Here is a 25,899-nt window from a genome sequence, read left to right on the forward strand (position 1 = left end):
GCAAAATATAGGGAATTAATAGACCTTTCAAACAAGGTATCACTCGACTACCCTTCCAATTTAAAATTTTTAAGGGGGTGGCTCTGGGGGTTAAGGGGATGATAGTATATCCCTAAAAAATTCATCATTTTGGTTCCCCCTTGTTACTATAGAAACGGTTTTAAGCATTTTTTAATATCTTTTACGGTTTAAAAATTATAAGCCATGGCTACTCTTGAAATTGTCACCCTATATTAAATTCATTCATAAATATATTCAAATTTACCCCTATTATCTTGCAAATTTTTATGAATATATCACGAATTTACATATTTTAGGCTAAAAGTGCTTATAGGCATGTTTGGGACCATTTTGAGGTGCGCTTCAAGACATCATTTTATAAAGACCACTTCCAGGAAATATGATTTTTAGATTCTGTATAAAAATGTAATTTATTGAAACAACAAAAATATTAGAATACAAAAATTTTACTTCATATATATATTATTCAAAATCCGATTCATCGGAAAAAAATTGTTCATCTTCAATTTCAATTGATTCGTTATTCGTTTCTTCCGCTGTCATTTCGACAATGTCTTGCACCCTTAAAGGTGTTTAGTCACCAATAAATCCTATTGGTTTCAAATAACCGTCAACATACCATACCACCCACATTTTTCAGGCTGCAACTTTATGCATTGAGGGTCCGTTGCATGAAGCGACATAGAATTAACAAAAATTGTGCGCAAAATTTTTTGTTGAAACTTTTAATTTTTTTTAAGAACTGCTCATTATCTTCTTTTGAAGAATAATTTTTCAAAAAAATTCGATGTCTGCTTCATCAACACTATTGCAGTTCTTAATGCCATATATGCTTGCCGTGAATTCTTGAACGGTGTTCATTTTTTCATTAATAAAAATATCCACTTTATCAGTTAATGATGCAAAAACCATTTGATATTTCTCGTTTTTAGAACATAATTTGAAGGGTTTTACTTTTCCTTTATTATAAAATGCTGCCGTGTAATCTCATCTCGTAAATGCATGAAAAGCTGGGAGGCTTTTGCATAATGTGTGCCCCAACTTCTCTGCTAATGCGGTGCAATTAATGCACTCCAGGTGCTGATGTTTTGTTTTTTTTGCATTAGCCAGCTAAATTTGTGATTGTTGAATTTTTTGAGAATTTGAACTTTTAAAAATCGGCAACCGGGATTATGCACAGGTTTTTCGCAAGCAACCCTATGCCATATTGTTTGCAATAATATTAACTTTAATTTAATGTAATGTTTTATTGCGTAACTTGATAGGTGCAAATTACTATTAAGAATCAACTCCGCGCACGTGGCTGCGTAGTAACTGCACAAGAAAAAAGAAGGCAACCCAGTGGATGCATATTTCACAAGTTACGTACTTTCGATTTGTACACAATTTAATGCGTAACAGAATTAGTGCAATGTTTAAAAAAAAATTAATTTTTAATCATTAATAATTAATATTTTGCACACGATTTTTCAGGCAACCTTTGCGGAATACATTTTAAGATATACTACATTTTATGAAAACATACGTTTCATCCCGTAACGTTATGGGTGAGGGTCGTAGTATGGTGGGATCCTCTACTTGTCAGCTTAGAAAATGCCCTCAAATGACTGAAAGAAACTAATAATGCCCTTGAATTGGAAAAAACTAACGGTAACTTAAAAAAATGAAAAATATCGTCAAATGCCTGAAAAAGTGACTGAACTGCCTGGAAGAATCTACAAATATCCTCGAATGTCTAAAAAATTACCTAAAATGCTTACAAAAAAAAACTGAAATTGCACTTGAGTCTCTGAAAAACTGAATTATAATGCCTGGAAAAAATAAAAAATGCCATTAAATTCATGAACCTAATTAATTAACAAACTCTTCTCGATTACAAGTTTTAAATAATTAACTAGCTTTGACCTGTAAGTTACCTTGGTATAAAAAACATAAATTAATTAAAATAATAAACGGCCATACATGGATTTTAATTAATTAAAATGCAGATTTTGCAAGGTTAAATTGATTTTAGGACGTAGTTTAAAGCAACAATTAATTACTAAAAATATAAAATACTAAAAATGTTTAAAAAAATTACTTTGATCAAATTTTAAAAATTCGTGATTTTAAATTTAAAGAACAAAATAAATATTTAAATAATTAACAGTTTTATATTAACTATAATTTTTAACTAATCGCTTGTTTTAAATATTAAACTTAATTAATTAACAAACTTTTTTCGATTGCAAGTTTCAAATAATTAACTAGCTTTGACCTATAAGTTACTTTAGTACAAAAAATGCATGGGAAAAACCCGTTTATTATTTAAGTTATTTTATGTTAAAACGGAAAAAACTAAAAATGTAATAAAATATATAAAAAACAATTTGTACTTAAAATGAGTGGAAAAAATTTAAAATGTTATCAAATTGCTGGAAAAATCTACAAATGTCTGAAAAGTTAAATTAAATTGCCCGGAAAAATTAAAAGTGTCCTCAGAAGCCTACAAGAAACCAATAATGGCCCTCAAATGGGAAAAAACTAACAGTAACTTAAAAAATGACAAATGTCTTCAAGTATCTCAAAAAAACTAAAAATGCACTAAAAGCGTTAGGAAAAAATGAGTTAAACTATTTGGAAAAAATTAAGCATTTTCTAAATGCTTCAAAAAATGACTTAAAAGTGCCTGGAAAAAGTTAGAAATGCTCTTTACGGTCCGAAAAAAATTACTTGAATGAAATGAAAGAAACTGTGACAGAAAAGTGGTGCAAAAGAATTAAAAATCCCCAGTGACTTGAGTGCCTGAGAGAATTTAAATGTCTTCAAATGAAAAGATTGAATTAAAATGCCTGGAAGACAAAAGAGTACTAAATAAAGTATCTACAGCATCACAGAAATTAGATAGATAGTAGATTTTATGTTTTTACCTTTTTATAAAAGGGAAATTTTTAAATGAGCATCAAATATTATGGATGTACAACAAAATGCGGTAACTATTTTAACTAACATGGCAACTTTTATATTTCTGTATATCAAATAAATTTATCGGTGAACAAACTTAACGCATCATTATATTTTTAATCTGCCAACAAAAGCAGGCACCAAAAAATACACAAAGCTTGCAAAAAATCTAAATGAGCATCTAATTTTCAAATTCATTTCAACTAAAATAATAATCATCAATGTTTTTTCTTAAAAGTTTTTATTTTGCATTCGGCAACAGCTTTCGTTAATGAATTACAAAATAAATCCGGCAACGGGCATTTATACTGGAGCGACAGTTAACTGCGTTTGGGATTCCCATATACGTTTATTGGTTATGGTGTATATAATATTTCAGTAGTATAAACAGTTGTTTTATGCACCGTTTTATTCGTTTTAAACATTAAATAATCATGGAACTCGATACTGTTTTACCCGGGAATAGTTCTGATGACAATATTCAAATGGAGAATGAAATAGAAATTCCTTCATATCGTTCCGACAGTGATTCGGAGGTTGAAGAATTAGAAACAAAAAAAAAAGCGTGGCGAGAGTAAGCAGTGGCTCTTTGTAAGAAAATTTGCATGTGTTAAAGAAGCGAAGGAAGTTGTTCGTGCAGAAAATACTTGGTCTATTTTAATAACACATATGACTGAAGAAGGAAAGAAAAGGTTTTATCGCTGAAACAAAGTAAAACGTCGTGGCCCTCAGTGTGCGGCACAAATTTATTTACTGTTTGAAGCTACATCAAATGCTGTATTGCTCTATCATGTAGAGGCTGCCCATAACCACGAGTCGATTGGAATTCGTTCTGATTACGGAATAAGTCAGGAAATTAAGATAGAAATAAACAAACTATTTGATTTACATTTGAAGCCTAAAGCTATTTGAAAAGTAAGATAGAGGGAGTAAAATTACCATCAATGAAACAATTGTACAATTATGTATCAAGTCGTAGACGTGTTAAATACGATTCCTCAACTATAAGTCTAGGAGAACTGGAGCGATGGATATTAAATCATACAGCAGTTCCCGAGGACATACATCAAGTGCTTGTACTTTCTTATTATATATTCGAGGATGAACCAATGTCCTTTCGCTTTGCATTGTCTACAAAACATTTACTGGGGTTGGCAGAACGTCATGCAAATATTATCCATGCTGATGCGACATACAAGTTGATTTGGCAAGGGTTCCCGGTATTAGTTGTAATTAATTTAAAGTTGGAACTACAAATAAATACAGAAAATTTCATCCGATATTTATTTATTTATTTATTTATTTATTTATTTAAGTACAAGGCTCTCCTACAGATAGACTAAGCAATCCAATAACAGGAAAGCACAAAGTATCTTATGAATTTAAATACAAGTAAGCGCTTTGCCAAACATTACATTTTCACCAAACCTAACAAATACACCAAGCAATATAAACCAAACTAACTTATTTAATAGTACCTCTTATAAACAATAAAGAAGCATATATACATATGAATAATGACAATAGGGAAAAAAAGGACAATATTTATCGTTATTTACGAAATTAGGTAGAATTTTTTAAGTATCGCTTAAATGAAGCCATACTGGAGAAAAATATATCATCATTCAAATTAGTTTCATGAAAATTATTAAAACTACGGGCGCATCTGAACAATGGAGAGTTAGACAAATAGTTTGAAGAATATCTTGAGATGCTAAAGGTCGCTCTATTACGCAAAATATAAGACAGACCCAGACAGAAAGGGCAGTCTATTAAATTATTAATAATTTTATAAATCAATATTAAATCAAAATTGTTTCTACGACTCTCTAAGGGCTTCATACCATAAAATTTTAAGTTATCATAGTAAGTAAAAAAATGTCTCTGTCTATTAAAGCGAAAATTTACTATATTTACAAACTTTCGTTGAACTCTTTCAATTTGGTCAATATATTTGTGATACATCGGATTCCAAGCCACTGTCGCATATTCTATAGTAGGTTTAACGAACGCATTATATAATAATATTAATGATGATTGATTACTAAAACCCTTTGTAATTCGAGTTATAAAACCTAGATTTTTTAGAGCTTTCTGAACAATGTTTTCTATATGAACGTCGAAGAGCAGTCTGGAATCCAACGTCACACCTAAATCCTTAATAAACTCCACATACTTCAGGATAGTGCCCCCGAGATAGACATCACATTTGTTTTGTGTCTGAGATAGTTTTCTGCTAAATAGTATAGAATGACATTTTTCTGGATTAATAAATAATTTATTTAAGGTACAGTACCTTTCAAAATTTGCAAGATCAGATTGCAGGGCACGAAAATCTGATACCTTCTTGATTGTTGTAAAGATTTTTAGGTCATCTGCATATGCAAGATATCTACAGGTAGAGAAACATTGACCAATGTCATTTAAAAAAATTGAGAACAAAATCGGTCCCAAATGAGAACCTTGCGGTACTCCTGAAGTTACGGTTGTACAAGAAGACTTTACTCCATTTACGACAACGTACTGAGAGCGATTTGTTAGATAACTTTTAATGAGTTTGAGCAGGGCCCCGTGCACACCGAAATTCTCCAACTTCATGAAAAGTGTAGGATAATGTACCTTATCAAAAGCCTTGGAAAAGTCAGTGTACACGGCACAAGTTTCCAGACCACTATCCATACTTTCGTTTATACTCTGAATAAATGGTATTAAGTTGGTTATTACCGATCTTTTTTGGAAAAAGCCATGTTGGTTAACATCAATAGCTTCTTTGACCTTAAAGAATAATTGTTTTAACAACAAAGATTCAAAAAGTTTACCAAAGTGACTAAGTAGGGAAATAGGCCTGTAATTCCGTACATAAGTTTTTTCTCCAGATTTAAATACTGGCACAATTTGAGCTGTTTTCCAAATATTAGGAAAAATGCCGCTGGATAAAGATTGATTATACAAAATATGCAAAGGCTCGCGCAAGCTAGGACAAGACTTCAAAAAAAATGAAGGAAAACCGTCTGGACCAGGTCCCTTTTTAGGATCCATAGATATAAGTGCGGATTTAATGTCATTTATATCAATATTGTTAACTACAAAACATTCTTGACATTGACTAGGCCCAATTAAAGTTGGTGTATCAGAAGGTTCAAATACTCCACTAAAATACTTAGAAAAGAGTTCACTAATGTCAACACAATTCGAAGCTTCCTGATCATTAAATTTCATTTTTATTGGTAAGCTTTTAGTGTTTTTTTTGTTGTGAAAAAATGACCAGAAATATTTAACGTCTTTGACAATGTTTATTTCTGTTTTATAAATATAATCTTTGTAATCATTGCGTATATTAATCTTTACTGTTTTGCGTAAATTTGAAAAGTTGTCGTAATCAGATTGTCTTCGGTACAGTTTCCACATTTTATGTGCCTTTTGTTTATTTTTAATTAGATAGATTGTGTGTTTGGAAAACCATAGAGGGTATTGTCCCTTATTGATCTTAATTCTAGGGATGTGGTTAATAACAATGTTATCTAAAACAGTATAAAAACATGCAATGTTAATATTTACATCTTTAGATAAAAATAATTTGTCCCAATGAGTAGAATTAATAATTTCATTGATAGTGTCGTAATTGGCATTATTAAATTTTAACTTGGTATATGAATTACTAATAATGTTTTTCTCCGATATTAAATTAACATTTATATCCAAAGGCTATCTTCAGGCACAAATGGATCCATACTTTTATTTACAATAACTTTTGTAGAATTAGAAATAATAAGATCCAGAATTTTATCACTAGCATTGAAGACGTGATTAAATTGCTTTAGATTATTAAAGTAAAAAGCATCAGAAAATGCTTTGCTGCAAGGATCAGTGGCGTTGATAGGCAATAAATCCTTAACATTCGGTTTTTGTGACCATATTAAATTAGGTAGATTAAAGTCACCCATTATTAAAAAATAACTATTAATATTAGTGCTTATAATATTTTCTAGTTTAGACAAAAAGTTTAGATAGTTATTTACTGCCGCATGAGGTGGAATATAAACAGTGCATAAAAATAATTTTCTGCCCCCCTCTATAGTAACGCTCACCCATATGTCTTCGATTATTGTGTTATAATTACACCACTTAGAGACAAGTTCCGTGTGGTATACGTCACGAATCGCCAATAAGACACCGCCACCATCACTTTTGCCACTAATGTTAGCGTTTCTATCAAGTCTAAAAACATTATAGTTGTCAGGAAACAGCTCCGAGTCCAGAACGTTGGGATTCAACCAAGACTCGGTTATTGAGATACAGTCGTATAGACAGGTGTCTAGGAGTTTCGACAAACGAGCATCAGGAAGATTTTACCATGTTATTTATTAGTTTAAAAGAACAGGTTTTGTTTGTATACGGACACTCTCTACCGACGGTTCTCTACAACCGTCGGTATTAGTTTGTGATGCCGCAAAGAGCATCCAAAATGCTTTTACAGAAGTTTTTGGTCCTGAACCCATTGTGAGAATGTGTTGGGCACATGCAAAAACAAAAATGCAAACCAGGGTTGAACAAACTTGCTCAGACAAAAACGCCCGAAAGAATATATTACAACACATTGATGCTTTACAGTCCGTTACTTCTCCTGAACATTTTACTAGCGCATCACAGCTTTTTATGAGGAAATGGAAAACCCAAACTAATTTTATTAAATACTTCAAAGAAGAGTGGTTAACTCAAAATCGCAATTGGTACCTAGGTGCTGCCCTAGGATCACCAGCCACAAACAACGCACTGGAATCGTTTAATAGAACCATAAAAGATAGCAATACATTACGCGAAAGATTTGCTTTGTCTCGTTTTCTGGTTATCGCATCGGAGATGGTTAACGAATGGTCCTGCAAAACTACAGAGGAGTCCTTTTCAATTACTCCGCTTATTAAACTTCCTGATTGGACAAAAGCATATCAATGGGCAAAATTAGACAAAAAAATAAAGGTGTTAGATGCTGACACGAAGAACAATGTCTATATAGTACCAGGAGGTCAAGTATTGGATGTTCAGGCTGAAAAACCTTGGGAAACTTTTGATAAATTCAAAGAATTTCTTTTTCCGCTTGGAGAGTAACAATTCCCAAAGAAAAAGATGATTGGATGAATGGTAGCTGCAATTGACCATAGTTTTTTAAGATGTATATTTGCAAACATCTTCTGGGACTAGGAATTAGATTAAAATATACAGTTCCGCCTGTAGAGGCAAAAAATATCCATATTGGACAAAAAAGAAAGCGTGGACGTCTATCAAAATCCAAACCTGCTTTGGTAATTCAGTGATGTTTTTAATTTATTGAAGTCTTATTAATAATTTGTTTAATGTTCACTCTTTTTTGTTTTGTGGTTCAAATACTGTTTTAAAAATGGCATTTTTTGTTCTTTTTGTTTTATAAATAGAAGACAATAAAGTATATTTGTGATGCCTATTTGTGTTTTATTTTATGCTCACTAGCTTTTGTAATATTATAAAGTATGAAGTTCAAACAGTTTTTAGAAGCTTTATTATTTAAATGGCTATCCAGATTAGTATAAAACAGTTGACAATATTAACTTTATTAAATGCTAAAGATTAGATGCTCGATAAGTATTTTTGTTGCTCCACCCAGTTTTTAAACGTGCTAAAAAGTATAAAAACTGATGTTCGATTAAATACTACCTTTTATAAAAATGTATGACCAGCATCTTTGGGATAATGGATAAATTTTTCGAGTTACATTTAAAAAACGTCTAAAAAAGCATGTTTAAGTTTAAATTATTATTTAACTATAATGTATGTTGCTTATTATGTATAATTGTTTCTTATTTTGTATTTTATCTGTTTAAACAAAAATTAGTAGGAGTGCATTTGTGGTCTTATATGTGGTTTTGTATTAATTCGATATGTTGGGCGCAAAGCCCGAAAACGGCCAATGGCCGTTTTTTTTTGCTCAATCTTAGGATTGGCTTAATTAAAACGACCAAAGCCCGAATTTTATTCCAATTTCGGGCTTTGATCGTCTCCAACCAGCCAAACCTGGGATTATGCAATTACGAAACGACCAAAGCTTAATAAGTTCGGTCCGACAACACTGTCGCAAAAGATTTTGCACAGCGTCGGCGTCGCAGACCGTCGCATTGAGTGTCAGTCTGAGCCAGTGCGTGAATCGCGTTAACACGTGTCTTAGTAGTGCGTTTTGTCTTATATTTACGATGTCCGTTGTAAGTGAAGGAGAATTTAAATTGAAATTAAATGCCTATATCCAGGAAAGTAAACTAAATACATTCATGTTGACAACAGAAAAGTACAATGAATTATTATCCGATACAAAAGTTTCTTTAACTAAAAGAAGGCAGGGAGAGTTGCTTACATCATTAGATTATCGCAGAATTAAGAGGTACGATATTTTAACCATCGAGGATGTAGAAAAACTTATAAAAAAGTGAACTTCTAGTGAAGAAGACATACTATATTTTTGCCATATAGATGAACTGTATGAAATTATTCATAAAGGCCACATTGATACGGGGCATAAAAGAACTCAGTGCATGGATAAAGAGCTTAAAAAAAATACTGTAATATTACCCGTGATATAATTAATATTTATTTACGCTTATGTGGACAATGTCAGTTGAAGAAAAAACAGAAAGGAAAAGGGCTTGTGGTTAGACCAATTTTGAGCAACAACATAAACTCAAGAGGGTAAGTAGACCTTATAGATATGCAAACAGAACCAGACGAAGACTACAAATTTATTTTAAATTATCAGGACCATCTGACAAAATTTGTGTTTCTAAAACCTTTGAAATCTAAAAGAGCTGCAGAGGTAGCTTACAATCTTTTAGACATTTGTATAATAGGTGCTCCTTACATCCGCCAAAGTGACAATGGAAGAGAGTTTACAGCAGCTGTAATTAATGAACTTGCTGATATGTTCGAAGCTAAAATAATTCATGGTAAACCGAGGCACTCTAAAAGCCAGGGAAGTGTAGAAAGGGCAAACCAGGATGTTAGGGACATTTTGGTATCTTGGATGGCAGATAACAAGAGTACTAATTGGGCTAACGGATTGCGATTTGTTCAACTAAAAAAAAACAGATCTTTTCATAGAGGTATAAACAGAACTCCGTATGAGGCTATGTTTGGGGTACCTATACGTAATGGCCTATTTGATTCAAATATATCTCGTGAGGTCCTTCAAACAGTGGCGGCTCGTGGGTCAATCTTCAGGGGGGTCATTTTGGTTTGAAAACTTATAGTTTACTCTAATAGAAAAAAAAACAAATCAAACTATTGATTTTTTAAAGTATTTGAAAGATCTTTTAGCATTTATATTTTAGATTAAAAAATACAGACTTAGATAAAACTCAATAATATTTACCGAGATATTTATCCTATTAAGCGGGTAAAAATAACTTTAAATGCTTAAATCGTTTTCCGAATATTAACTTTGCCTTTTTATTAGAGTAAATATTTTAAATAAAAATATAGGAAAAAGGGTATAAACAGGTTATCGAAACCACTCTATCCAGAACCATCGTACGTTTTGGAGATCGGCCGAAAAAGGACGAAAAAGCGTGTAAATTTGCAAAAAATATTTTTATCGGTTTATGTTGACTCGCCGCTTTTTGCAGGATAAGATTAAGTTGATGGGCATAGCAGTAAATAAAGTGTGCATTTGGGTATATTTCTTTAATTTTTGTTTGTACTCCTCCCAGTTTACCGCTCATGACTGATGCACCATCGTAACTTTGGGCAATTAATTTTTCAGGTGCTTCATTAATTTTTGATAATTGAAGTTCTTCCAATATTACATTAGTTAAGTGTTGTGCTGTGGCACCTGGAGGGTTAACAAATTTCCAAAATCTTTCATGTACAATATCAGTTAATACATATCACAATATGACAATCATCTGCGTTTTATTGGAGCTGTCTGTGGTCTCATCTACTTGAATTGCCACAAAATTTGTCTGGCCAATCTCCTTAATTATATGAGTATGTACAATTGCTAACATTGATTCTAAAATATCGTTCTGAATTGTTTTTCATGTGCCTTTAAATACTGTACTTTTTTCAATATGTTCTTTAAACATTAAATCCAGTTCAGAAACAAAATCGATAAGGCCCAGAAAAATTCCAGGATTATTGGAGTCGATACTTTCGTCATGACCGCGCAATGCAATTTCGAAAACTCCGCAAAATTTTACACAGTCGATTAGTTTGTTTAAAATATACCTATTTTTAGAAACTGATTCATTAAAGTCATGCACAGATTTACGATATACACTATCAAGTTGTTGTCTTATGTTAACACGTCCTAAACTTGCGTAACTCATTGATGAATTTATATGAGTAGTGGAAGAAGCATGCTTTGTAATTTTTACTTTTAAATGCTTAATGTCAGTTACTCCATTTTTCGCCCATACAGCGTCATTCGAAAACAATAAATACGGGTAGCAAAAAAATGCATTTCTCACACTGCAGCCACAAATCCAATCACACAAATTGTACATTGATTCTTTAAAATATCTTTGAATATCTTTACCCCTATCCTTTGTTGTTTGTTTTAAATTCATATTTGGTTTTGGTCGACCACTTTCCTTTTTCTCAAGCCGCCGTTCATAATTTAATGTTCCAGCAGATTTTAAGGCAATTATTTCGTGCGGGCGGCAAACAGTAACTAACTAAAACAAAACAATAAAACATTCATCCAGTCGGGCCGTCGACTACGTTAGCGATATAGGACTGAAAGGTGACTCTCACTCCCGCTCACGAAATGCTAATCTGCCTTCTTTGTTCTATTTTACATGCATTTCTTCATAAGCCGTAAGAACTGTATAGGGACAATTTAAAATACGGCCCAGCCGAGGGGCTTGTGATGCGCGCGAGGCGCGATAATATATTTTTTTGTTTTGCCAATGTAGACTGCTTAGAGAATTTTATAATTCACAATGAAGTTTTAGATAAAAGATATTTATAATAAAATTGGTATTTTTATGAGATTATTTAAGGGGGGTCATTGACCAATTGACCCTAAGAAGGAGCCGCCACTGCCTTCAAAACATTACTGAAGAAGAAGAGTTGGAAAATATAGCAAATGAAAATTCTAACGCAGACATCTCTAGCAGCTCAGATGTAGAAGAAGAAAATAATGCAGTATCATACAAGACATCAAGCGATGAAACCAAGCAAAAAGAAGTAAGTGATATTTCATTTCTTTTCGTACAAAAAATAAACAAAACTTCATATAAGTAAATTACTGTTTATACAAGGTGTTTGGAGGGTGAGTCGCCAAACTTAAGGAGGAGGTAGAGCATCTGAAAAAAATGGAAAAACTCCTTATAAGGATTTGCCTGAAAATGCTTTATTATGGATATACAGGGTGTTAAAGTTAACCAAAAAGCTAAATTCCTGTAAATATATGCGTGGAATTCGTTCTCGAAATAAGTACAGGGTATGAAAGTTAGCTTCTCATTAAACTTTAACACCCTGTATCTTCATAATAATGCATTTAGAGGCAAATGCTTATAGGGAGTTTTTTCATTTTTTGAAATGCTCTTTAACTGTGGCTACTCAACCTCCAAATCATGTATTATGTAACATGTTTTTTTCAATGTACGTGTACACCTGAGAGGTCATGCATGCTTTGCACTCGGCAAGAAAAAATTACCGAAGCACGTAAAGCAGCCTCCGTTTCCCAAAAAAGGCAAGCCGACGAAATGCAGAGCTCCAACAAAAAATTTGCTCCTGTTAGTATTGGGCAAAATGTTTTGGTTAGAATACCAGATGTAGACAGAGGACGAGCTGCACCAAGAAACGTGATGGCTGTTGTTATGGAATGGAAAGAAGACAGTAACCTCTACAAGCTGGGAACATCATCAGGAGTACTTGAAAAATTATACGCAAGAAACGAGTTCCAAGTAGCTGATCATAGGTTCATAGACATGGTGAATGTTTCAGAAAAAAAATTAACGCTCAGAACTGTTGCTGCTGAAGATTCTCAATCAAAGCAAGGTTTTGTAAGATGTGGTTGTAAAAATAATTGCGCAAACAGAAGATGCAATTGTCTAAAAAAAGGAGTGAAATGCAACTCAAAATGCCACTGCAATCATTAAGTTGCAGAAATAAATAATTAAAAAGAAATAATAATAAAACAATACATGTATTTGTTTTTTTTAGTTCATATACATAATCATGTTCTTTTGATATAGAAGTTTATATAATTTATGTTTACTAATAATTTTTTTTTAAGTAGCCATGTGTTATGTAGGTATCATGTTTATACGTACGAAAAAATAAATTGTGCCTTGCACGATGACCTCTCTATATAAATATTTTTACTGCCAAATTTATGCCAAAAAATTTCTTCGCACTTGCCATAGCCTTTGTAAAATTTTGCTTTTTTAATAAAATCAAAATTAAAACAAATATGCACAACTTTTTTCACTTGAGCAAAAAAAACGGCCATTGGCCGTTTTCGGGCTTTGCGCCCAACAGATATATGGCACTCCTGCTGAAGAAAGTAGGTTATAATGTACTGGGTTGATAAGTCTTATAATTTTATTGAATTTTGTAATATGTATTATATTTTATATGTAGTTTTTTTTAAGCTAAATAAAGATTATTATTATTATTATTATTATTAAACATGTTTATATCAGATAACAATAATGCCATAATCAACTTTGACTGTAACTTACTAGATCTTGAAATAGGAGTATTAGCGATCTTCGTTCTCTTACTATCTGTACTGGGAGTGGCGAATATTTTCCTTTTTGAGGCTGTGGCTGGGGTAGATGGCGTCAAAGCCGCTCTACTGGTCGAGGGAAATAGATTTCTTGAAGATTTAGCGGGAGTCAGCATCGTGTTTTCTCTTTGCAATTTACGTGCGCTCAGTTTCAATTGACGATTCTAAAAAAAAAACAGAAATTATTAATTTATTATTTACTTTCTTCCTAATGCTTACATTTTCTCTTTCCAGATGCATATGGTCAATATACTCCTCGGGAGTGTTCCCGAACGTATAAAACGAACAAAAGTTCTTCTCTCTAAACTGCTCCGATAAAACCCGAATTTCATCTTCGATTTTCGGAATTTGTTTGGCCAGTTTATTCCTTTCTTTCTCTTCCATCAGTAATTTGCCCCCTCGGTTCTTGTACCTGTCCGGACCAGTGGCGTTCTCTTCCAATTGTAAACCCTTTAAGACGTAATAAATTAATCAATTTATTCACCCACAACTGTTTAAGGTACCTTTTGCCATAGCTCTCGATGTTTATTCAACAGTTCTAAAAGATTCGAGTTTTCTTCATAATAAGTCTTCCACTTCTGTATTTCGATCTCGTGCAAGTCAAGTAAATCCTCCGTGAAACATTCGTCGTTAAAATATTTAAATTGTCTTCTCACCAGTTCGCTACAGTGGCACTTTTCCCACAGCGTTTTCAACTCTACCCTAAGCTTCTCTATAAACATCTAAAAAGAATACAATAATTATTGATATTAAAAACATTGAAAAAATTATGCCTCTGTATACCATCCTAGTTGCTTGGAACGCAACTCTCTTATAATTAGATTCCGCGAAATAGCAAGAGCTAGCAAATATGCTAAAACAAGACTTGTAGGATAAGGACAAGCATATTCGAAGATATCGATTCGAGCTACTCTAGCATGAAAACTTGATACACTTATCAATGATAAGTGTAGAACGAAAGAACGAAAGAACGACTTAACTTATAAAGAAAACGAGGGGAGAAAATGTTAGCTAGAAGCGAATATTAGAGATCTAGAGGCACTAAATAATAATTAAATTACAACAATCAACGTAGAAGAATATGAAAACAACAATTCTGCATGACAAGACAAGGAATTGAATCAGACTGTATCCTACTTACAAAAAAATATATAGCATAGCGAAAATGAAGTTCAAGACTTCTTGAAACATCGAAGTATCCAATATAATTAAAAAAAGCGGCTTAAATACCACCAGAAAGAATAATAAAATGCTTATACTGGATTAACATGACATCTCTGTTTAAGACTGCGATTAACCAAACGTTTGACATCAAGTGTCAAAAGAAGCGACAATAAGAACATGATCCACGACTAGCAAGCTAGAGTTATTAATATGAATGACTAAAAAACAAGTAACTACAAAGTTACTGGAAAAATTATTGCGAGGTACTTCTCACACTTATCATGGTTGGCTGCAATTTCCAGAGCGATATTTCAAGTCCCCTTTGTTACATTATGATATACCTTTGTTTTAATAGTGGCATAATATATAGCATTTAATAGTTATACCGCTGCATAAAAATGGATCTGAAAATGACGTCAATAATTACAGACCAGTGTCACTCGTATCAAATATCTCAAAAATTATTGAAAAAATAATAAAAACAAGGATTGTAATTTTTTTAACAAAATATGATGTGTTGTCTGAGAGCCAATATGAAACAAGGTCTACAGAAGATGCCATGTTAAAACTAACTTCAAGCCTGTATGATTCCCTTGACAAAAATCAACCAACGCTTTGTATTTTTATAAACTTGTCAAAGGCATTTAACACAGTAGATCACAAAATTTAAAAAAAAAAACTGAAAATGTATGACTAAGAAACTAATTGAAAGTTATCTTTCAAATAGATTGCAAACAATAAAAATAAATGGCACTCAAAGCGATTTCAGAAAAGAGACATGTGGCGTTCCACAGGGAACAGTACTGGGACCACTCCCTTTTATACTATATATGAACAGTCTTTTACATTTATCCATCACAGGAAAAATTATAAGTTACGCAGACGATACCGTAATACTCTATATAGGAAAAACTTGGAACAGTCTAAAAACTGAAGCAGAAAGGGACTTTTTCAAAATAACGAAATGGTTTGAGGCAAACGAATTATCAGTTAATGTTGATAAAACAAAATACATAAATTTCACTTCATACAAAAAAAACCTACCAAAATTAGGTCCTTTACAAGTAAATCGATCAATAATTATTCCAGAGACAAGCACCATGAAATATTTGGGTATTCATATTGATCAGCATCTAAAATGCAATACACCAATAAAGGAACTTAGGAGAAAGATCAGAGGATTAGTTTAGAAATTTAAGTATCTAAAACAGTACCTAGGCATTAACCAACTTAAAACGTTGTACTATTCTCTGCTAGAGTGTTAATTAAGTTGTGGCCTTGTTGGGTGGGGTGGGGTAAGGGACTGTCACCTAAGACAACTCAGTACAATACAAAAATGGATAATTAAAGTTTTTTTTTGAGAAAAATCGGTTATTTTCAACTCAGTTACTTCACGAAGAAAAAAAATGGACATACGACAGTTATATCCATTTACTCTTTTAATGAACGTAAAAAAGAATAAAATTCAAATAAGTCCTCTAGCACATCCCTACACCACCAGAAAAAAGAAAAATGAACATGGCAAAATTCCAAAAAGGAAAAAAGCTATTGGTCACATTGGAGACATTTTAAATATATCGCACCAAAACACTTCAATATACTACCTAAAACCTTACAAGATGATATGAAACATAAGTGTTTTAAAAATGATTTTAAAAATTAGATACAAAAAACACAAAGATCAATATTCCATAATTTGGTGAATAGCTCTTGAAATGTATTTTATGTATTATCTTCATCGGAGTTATTAAAGTTACAAAGTTTTAAATAAAATTTTAGGCTTTCTTATTTATTGTATTAGTGTTACTAGTCAAGTTAAAGGATGTCAAGAACTCGAGAAAAAACTTTCAAATGTGACTACAATATTGAAAAGTGTCCTATTCTCTAATGTGACTGTTTTACCGAATGTGGCTTGTCAAGAATTTCACAAACAAGTGGCAAATTAGTGCAGCTTATGTGAGTACCCCCGTTTTATTGCCCTTTTATGTTGATGTAATTTCTAGATATGTTTATATTGGCAAATAAACGTATATTTATTTTAGGTATAGAAATCTCAGAATTCTTTTCTAATCACATTCAATATACTCGAATACATGACAATCAGCTTGAGTTGACCATATTATTGCCGCATATTCTTATAGGTCTTAAGTTTTACAACAGTGCTTAGATGTTTAAAATTTAAGCCAATGTTTTATATGCGTTATTAACAACATATTGAGGTGTACACTCTAAATTGCTCTGCATGTATACACTACAAATCTTTTACTTCCTTTTTTTCCCTCTAAAACTGAGTTGCTGATGGAGTAGTCAAAGTTTCTATATAGCGTTAAGTTTTCTGGTGTAGGTTACTGTGACACATTTACCAGTGTAAAGATATATTTCACTTTTCAACTTCAAATGAAAAACTTAATTTTTATAAAGCTAACATTTTAACACAAGGTCTTACCTAAATTTTACACAATTGGATGAGCCAACATTAATTAAAATCATCAAAACAATACACTGTAACGTAATAGGTGAAGAGTCCATAGGCTTAAAAGATCTAGAAATGTGCCTACCATATCTTACAAAACCATTATTAAATATTTTAAATAGCTGCTTATTACAAAATGTTTATCCTACAATTTGGAAAAAAGCTATTTTGAAACCTCTAGCAAAGGTGATCTGATCCAAAAGGGTTTAAAGACTTTAGACCCATTAGTATACTGCCTCTGGTATTCAAAATTTTAGAAAGGTTCGTGCACCAACAAATATGCAGCTTTGTTGATTTTTATAATATTATCTCGGACTGCCCAGACTACCACGAGTCTAGTACACCTTCTTAATAACTATAGGATAAATGAGGAAAAAAAAGGAAATAACATGTCTTGGATTATCGGATTTTAGTAGAGCTTTCGATACTTTAAACCACGAAATGTTATTAGCAAAGCTTCATTACGCAGCGGAGTAAAAACCGGCTCGAATTCTCGCGTTTTTTTACGAGGTATAACCAAATAAGTCCTATACTAAATTATTGGGAATATTACTGGGCATCTGAAACCGAGTTCTACGACATCGCTAGGGTGTCCCGATTTTTTATATATTGAAAAAACTTCAAGAATCGCCATAATTTAGAAACTCAACTTTTTGACACATAACTCGCTCTATCTCAAAAACCGCCCTAGCTACTAAAATGATTTATTTTTTAATTTTTTAAACGCATTTCTTTGCGCACATATTGCAATAGAAAAAATTGAGGTAGTGTTTTTTTTTGTTATTCAAAAAATTTAAAAAATGTGCTGGTCACCGTTTATGGAGATACTTTTTTCAGCAATCGAAAAACTTTTTTATTTAAAGGAATTTTACCATATAGTCTGCGAAGAAAATGTAAAAAAGTTTTTAAAAGAAACTGCAACCATTTATCTCTAATAGATTTTGAGTTATCGATTTTTGAATTCGGAGCTCAAATCGCAAGTGATCGCGCGCCAACTGAAAAGGGATTTATTCCACTCACCGCGGGTTGTAGTCACAGACAATTTCTTCTTTTTACTAACTGTACTTTACTGTACTGTACTTAATTTAACTGCACTTTTTACTACTGTAACAGTCTGTTCAGTTTACTGTAGTACGGTTCTGTCTGACGTGCCGGTTAGTGATTTCGATGTAATACGATTTTAATTAGGATTTGGATTAAATAAAAGGCAGAAAATAGGGTTGACAAGGGAAACTTTGAAGGAAAACTTTGAAGGAAACTTTGAAGGAAAAATCCTAAGAAAATGAAAAAAAATTGTCGGAGTGGCGTTCTGAGGATAAATCGAAATAAGGGTAGTTCTTATGAACGGTTTGCTCCCATGCACTTGCTGCATGTAAAACTTTTCTCCATAAATAAAAGGCACTCGTTATATTAGTTTTTTACTTTCCAAAATTTAGTACATTTTCGATTCCGAATCAGATATTTTTTATTTTCCAAATTGTGTGGTTAATATAGGAGTCCAATATTTGGGGTACTTGTATAGGTTTTTCTACAGGCAACATGAAATTTAAGTTTAATCCTATCATCCAAAATTTCCTTTTTCATCTCCAATAATTTTTCCCGCAAGTGTCATTTATTTTTTCTGCTGCCTGAAGTATTGTCTCCAGGCCGGTTTTGATCAGGATTCTGAACTACCAAACTATCGCCTTGGTCTACAGATTTGCCACAAAAAATACATTTCACATCCATCTCTTCAATGTTTAGAACTCATTCACTATATTATACTAACTAAAACACAACTACTCACTATATGCGCACATTAATCGTCTTTGATTCTTATTTTTTTTAATATTATTTTCGTAAAACAACGCAAGAAGTCATAAAAACAACTAACATGAAAGGGCTAGCGTCTTTAAAAAACTAAAAAAGAATATTTATATTTTTTCGACTCGCCACTAATCTCAACGAAACGGAGCGCGCAGGATTGCCGGGATGCCGCGCCGGTTTATTTGTATACTAGACGCATTTAAAAATATTGTGCATGCCAATTTTTCGAATTTCAAATTTTGGGGTATCAACTGTTCAAATAAATAGGTATTTCAATATAATAAATACCTAATAAAGCGTACTTGCAGTGCGCGCGTTTAGTAGAAAGTTGCCGCGGGACAACCTCGCGATTGGAACCCCGAATTGAAAAATCGATAACTCAAGATCTATTAGAGATAAATGGTTGCAGTTTTTATTTAAACTTTTTTAATGTGTCTGCTATATTTTCTTCGCATATTGTATGGTAAAATTCCTTCAAATAAAAAAGTTTTTCGATTGCTGAAAAAGGTCTCTCAATAAACGGTGACCAGCACATTTTTTAAATTTTTTGAATAACAAAAAAAAACACTACTTCAGTTTTTTCTATTGCAATATGTGCGCAAAGAGATGCGTTTCAAAATTAAAAAAAAATCATTTATTGTGTCAAAAAGTTGAGTTTCAAAATTACCGCGATTTTTGAGGTTTTTTGAATATGAAAAAAATTGGGTCACCCTAGCGATGTCGTAAAACTCGATTTCAGATGCCAATAAACATGCCTAATAAGATAGTATAGGTTTGATCTGGTTATAAATCGATAAATAAGCGTCTTTCGACCGCGTTTTTATGTTGGTTTTTCGAATAACGCGATTGATTTCTTTAAGTCATATCTTAATAATAGAGCGAATTGCGTAGTAATAAACAAGGCTTCTACAACTGAAAAATCAAGTTATTATCCTGTATCTACCGGTGTTCCCCAGGGTTCTATTTTGGGGCCGTTGCTTTTTTCATTGTATGTTGCAGATATGAAATCCTGCATAAAGTACTCAATGTTACAACAATATGCTGACGATTCCCAGCTGTATACTTCATTGTCACGTGAAACTCTACCCATAATAGAAGAACAATTTAATAAGAATTTAGAAAATATAGATAGCTTTTCTTGCGACCATAATTTGAAATTAAATTCGTCTAAATCGTGTGTAATTTTTCTAGGTGGTGGAAGGAACGGCCTTAATGCAGCAACAACTTCAAATGCAAAGATTCGTAATGAGCAGCTACCAGTAGTACGAGAAGTCAAAAACTTATTTGATTATTTTGATGTGGTATATTCGGATTCATTAACTGAAGACTCAGACTTCAGAATTGTTGTATGCGTTTTTCTTACAAAATTCCATTTAGAGTCACATTTCTCCTTATTTAAATAATAACTTAATTGTAAATATGAAAAATCGTAGAAAATATCACATGTATTCTTTCGTGTATAAAGTTATAAAAACTAGGAAGCCATTATATTTAGCTAACAATTTTACAAATTTTCTTCATGAGCATAACACTAGATTTCTAAATTTATTTTGAATACCACAACATAGAACAGCAAATTTTCAAAAATCTTTTGTTTTTGTCGCCTCACAACTTTGAAATTGACTTCCGGCTAATTGCAAAAGTTTTCCGTTGTACTGCATTTAAAAAATATATTCGAAATAAACTGCTTGATTCTAAAAAAAACAATACTTAATCTATAATAAAAATTAAAAGAGCTGAGTCGCTCGATCTTGTATTGCCGTCTAGTTATTATCGTTATAAATATTAGTTAATTTACCTTTCCTGCATATCCAGAACCCCCGCCTGCTTCGCCTTACTTAAATACTTAAATATGATACTCAACACATGCATGTCTCTCAAAATCTTTTTTTTCTTTTAAGGTTTTTGAAGGGCTATGCCACACAGGTTCAATCTTATGATGAACCTGTGTAAACGGTTCTCTATAATAGAGGCATGGTCCTATTTATCATGTATTTGGTAAGTTGTACAACATATGTATATTATTATGCTACAATTTTGTATATGATTATTTATTTACCTTCATGATGAATAAATTTGTTTTGAATTTGAAATTTTCAAAAGGCAATTGGTCACAGAATCCAGATCCTCTTGTAGGAGAAAACAATCTGATCATTTTTGGTTGAACTAAAATTCCCAGATAAGGATAAATTCCCAGATTATATATATGCATTAGGGAGCATTTTTCGACGTACATTAGTAAGATAATGTCATTAGTAAAAAAATTATTTTTACTAATGGCATTCATAAGAGATTTATCGTAAATATTATTTAATAAAAACAAGTACACTACTGCATTTGTATTTTTGTGATTTTTTTATTTATATTCTTAATTTTCATAGCCGTACGCCTTGCTTTTGAGGAATAAAATAGGGTTTTTTTTTCACGTTTTAAACTATAGATACAAAAAAAACTATAGAATTTTTATCACTTATAATTTTCGTAAAAGGCATTTTTTTTCAGGTAATTATTTTCTGCAAAAAAAAAAACGTTTTTCTTATCCATCCCTACCCCCCCACTCACCCCACACAACTTACCAGTAAGAAATTGTTTTCAAAAATCATTGTTTTCCAAAATAATACGCACGAATAACAGCTGGTTTTGTCGTTAATATCCAATCGAGTAACACGGTTTGTTTATTTTAATTTGACATATATGTATGTATATTAAAAGATATTAAATACAAAAACAGTGCTATTAGATTCGATATTATACACGAAAAACGGTGATTTTTCAAGTTTCTTAGAGGGCAAATGTTTGGAGTGGATGGGGGGTTAAGGGTTGTGTTGGTGAAAAACAATGTTTTTGAAGAAACTATTTATTTAATATTTAATTTATAAACACTGTTTAATGATATTTGATGTAATAATACACAAAAATTTAGTATAAAAACAGCGTTATTAAATTGGTTAATATGGACTAAACCCAGTGATTTTTCAGAAGAATTTCATCAAATAGATAAAGATCTTAAATTTGAACAAAATTATAAATTAGTAGTGAAAGGTTTCTTCAGGTTGTTTTGCCGTATTAACTCAGAAACTTGGATCAAGAGTTGGAACGACGGTCTACTTGTTTATAAAAAAGGAAGTTATTACAGTCACAAGTCTCTACATAATGGAAGTTGCTACCAATTTGTTTAAACATTGACATAAAATTAAAAATCTTCTAGGAGGGCTTTAAGACATTTAATCACGCCCTACATAGAATTAAAGAGAAAACATTACTGAAGTTTTAGACACAACCTTAGATCAGTAGTCTTCAGATAGCAAATCAGTAGTCTTCTTCAAATAGCAGAGGAAATTGAGAATTTTTTTCTCAATGAGAATGCCGAAACGTATTACATTCCCTATGTGTCTAATGGAAAAAACAAAAAAGGTATAGCTGCAAGAGGCAAACTATAGAACAGGTACTGCAATATTAGAAATGCACTTAAAGCCGCCAATTCATCTCAGTTCACAAACAACGAAATTGTAGTAAAATTACCTGTAAAGATGCCTGAGCAAGAAGATTTACTAAATTGGCAAGAAACTTATAAATTAAGGAAAAAAGATTCCTACTTAAGCTTAGCAGATATGTTCACAAAGTACCCGTGTTTAGGCCAGAACAATGGAATTGACCTCGTAAGTAATGCTTTCATTTAATCTTTGTTTGTGCTTCTAGAAAATCTTTGTAATTTTTGTAATTGAAGAAAAATGTTTATTAGCAACAAATTACCTTATATGAAAAAGAATAAAATATAAAATACTGATATTACGATAAATACTAAATTGATTTTAATCTAAGATTTTCTGAATGTAAAAACATAATATACCAAACGTCGCCTGTCGTGTCAAAAGGGGTTCTGAAGGAAAACAAAGATCGAAAAATCGAGCTGCAACAGTTTGATTAAGTTAAGTTTTTATACCATTGGTGCATTAAATGCGTTTTAAAAGCTTTTTTGTAGTAATTATTTGTGTATTTTTATCATTACCTTCATTGTATGTAGCTATTTGATTTTTTTTAAGCTTTGACAACAACAATTATTTTATTTAAACAAATAAAACATATTTTCCCTTTGCCTTACCTTAATGTTGGCTTTTCTGATGTTTTCGCACCGTTTCACTTCGAGCCAAAGGGCATCCAGCGTTGCCAACGAATTACCTTTAAAATGAGTCCTAAATTCGTCCCTGTCCATTAGATTAACATCCAACATTTTCCAGAGGTCCTCGATCTTGACTCTCAGCTGGGAAATGTCTTCTTTAGTTTGTTTCATGATTTCTTTTAAAGATTTCGCAAAGAACTCAATCCTTTCCATGTTGTTTTTTGTGATGTACGCCTTATTAGATGTCATTACCTAAGAAAAACATACATTGGCACCTATTAAATAAAAAAAAGAAGATTATAGGAACCTTTTTTTCAAAATCATCCTTGGGTTTATACCCCAGCTCCTTTACCAGCTCCATAATTTCATCTTTTAAGGCACAATATTTCTCTTCCCTTTCGAACTTTTCGTTCTCCAGTTTATCGATGTACTGCTGAAACTTGGCCAGTTCACTCTGGGTGGGCAACGGAGGGTATTTCAGTTTCATTTTGGGTTCTTCTTCCAACTGTTTGCACAACTCCTCTTGCTTATCTTGCAACATTTTCAATTCACTTTTTTTCTGGTTAATTATGTCCTCATATCTAAATCAAATTCCTGGTTAATAAATGTAAATGAGTTTGTTATAATAAAGAATTACTGTTTGAGGCATTCCATTAACTTGGCCTGCTCCTCAAAGAGGCTTAAGGTGCCACTCCCAATGTTCGGAATGGGCTCCTGAAGTTCAATACAAAGAGTTTGAAGTTGGATTAGGAGGTCTTTGATTTTTTTAATGGTTGACTGTTCCAACCTTACAGCTTCCACTACCATATCCATTAAGAAATCATCTGGTACAAGCAACATTAACAATCAATTTGAGGTATATAGAAGTGAAAAATGTTTGTTTTTTTAAAATACATACTGAGGTTTAGTTTGTAGTCTCTCCACCAAGTTTTAAGGGTCTCGGCATCTTTCTCTCCCGCAATATTATGGACAATTTTTGCCCAATGCATGAATCCTTGCTTGTTGATTTCTTCGATTTCGGCCCATAGTTCCTGCCCATGTGGCACTTCTTTAACACTAAAAACATTAATAGTTTTATTAATTATAATAATTGCCGATACAGTAATGGACAAGTATTAGTTTGTCCCCAGTATAGTGGGTTTAAAAATTATAGTGAGGACAGCATCATTGTGTTCAATCGTTATGTTCAATAATCAATAAGTAAGCCTAAAGTTAAGATTATGTAGGGTCCTTCTTGATATCAGGCACTCTATCAAATAGGGTGGCACGCAATACCTAAGAATGCGGTGCATAAACAAGCAAAAATAAATTTATGTATTACCTACATATATAGGAGTGATGTGATCGAACTTTCATCCTTCTTATGCAAGGCACATCAATTTTTAGCCAGTTGAATTATTCTTTTAAAGTCTGCTTAATTTAAGATCATTAAAAAATTTCATCATTTATCAGCCAAATAAAAATCCTTTACATGCAGAAAGTGACAGACCAATCATCCTTTCCTCCTGTATGTTAAAAACCCTTGAAATAATAGTAAAAAACAAATTGGAGTGGTTTTGTGAAAACAAAGGAATCTTCCCTTATTTACAGGAATTTAATGAAAAAATATCGGTTATAGCAGTGCTTATGAATATTACATCTGCCTATGATAAAATCAACACTTTTAACCTTTATCAAAAACAATGACATTAAAGATCTTTTATGAACTGAATGGCATCACATTTAAAATTCTAGAAAATAGACACCTTTAAATCAGGACAATTGATAGGTCCTGTAATCTAGTACAGGTCTTTATTAGGGTTCTCCAATTAGCACATGCTCATATATTATATATTCAGGAAGTATTTGATTTATGTCCTAAAGAAATAAAAATATTATTTTATGCTGATGACAGGAAAAAACCCTGGTGAGATAGTCCTTAAAATCAAAGATGCCCTACTGCAAATAAATAACTAACTCAATTTAAATGACTTTAGTATGGCACTTTCTAAAAGTGAGTCAATTGACTTTGTGATGAGTCTCCTCCCATAGGTTTAAATGTGATCAAATACTTTTGTAGAGTGTGGTGATGATCAGATCCTATAACACTAAAAACAGTTTTTGGAGGACTCATGCTTTGCACTTGGATTATGGAAGAAATTTCTTTTGAAATAAATTTTACTAAAAAATAAACAAAATTTGATTGCTTTAGTTTTACATCAAGGACTTGAAGTGATTCTGGGTTACATGGGATCCCAATACCAGCATTATTGGCATTCCTGTATTTTTGACTTGTGTAAGACTTTTTGGCATGAATAAATAAAAAAATAAAAATTGAAAAGGTTCCGATATACCATGTTTAAAACAAGCTCCGATTGTTTATGTCCTTTTTTGATAATAAAATAAAAAAAGCAATAATATTGCATGCTTTGAAATATAAAAAGCAATCCAAATCAAAAGTATTCCCTGTATTAACCTTAAAAAAATTATTTAACAGCAAAAGAATTTCTAGATAGTATTGCAACAGTATAAAGTGCTAATCCTAACCAATGCTGTAACAGAAAAAGTTAAAAGGAAAAAATAGATCCAGACAATGATGAAATTAGCCTGAAAACTAAGAAAAATACTGATACAAGG

The 25,899-nt window shown here is 32.1% G+C and overlaps 1 protein-coding gene across 1 annotated transcript in view; it reads right to left on the bottom strand.

The window, feature by feature from the left end:
• The window catches only part of LOC126750319 (protein regulator of cytokinesis 1-like), a 43,384-nt gene that overhangs the window by 11,565 nt on the left and 5,920 nt on the right, over positions 1-25,899 (bottom strand). Inside the window, exons 2-8 of the mRNA XM_050459889.1 lie at positions 24,182-24,339; positions 23,921-24,107; positions 23,591-23,864; positions 23,266-23,535; positions 14,224-14,442; positions 13,940-14,170; positions 13,674-13,884 (exon numbers count right to left, since the gene is read on the bottom strand). Coding sequence (XP_050315846.1) covers positions 13,674-13,884; positions 13,940-14,170; positions 14,224-14,442; positions 23,266-23,535; positions 23,591-23,864; positions 23,921-24,107; positions 24,182-24,339 — 1,550 coding nt within the window. The remainder of the gene's footprint in view (positions 1-13,673; positions 13,885-13,939; positions 14,171-14,223; positions 14,443-23,265; positions 23,536-23,590; positions 23,865-23,920; positions 24,108-24,181; positions 24,340-25,899) is intronic.

This window comes from Anthonomus grandis, chromosome 2 (assembly GCF_022605725.1).
Source record: "Anthonomus grandis grandis chromosome 2, icAntGran1.3, whole genome shotgun sequence".
Classification (NCBI taxonomy): Eukaryota; Metazoa; Arthropoda; class Insecta; order Coleoptera; family Curculionidae; genus Anthonomus; species Anthonomus grandis.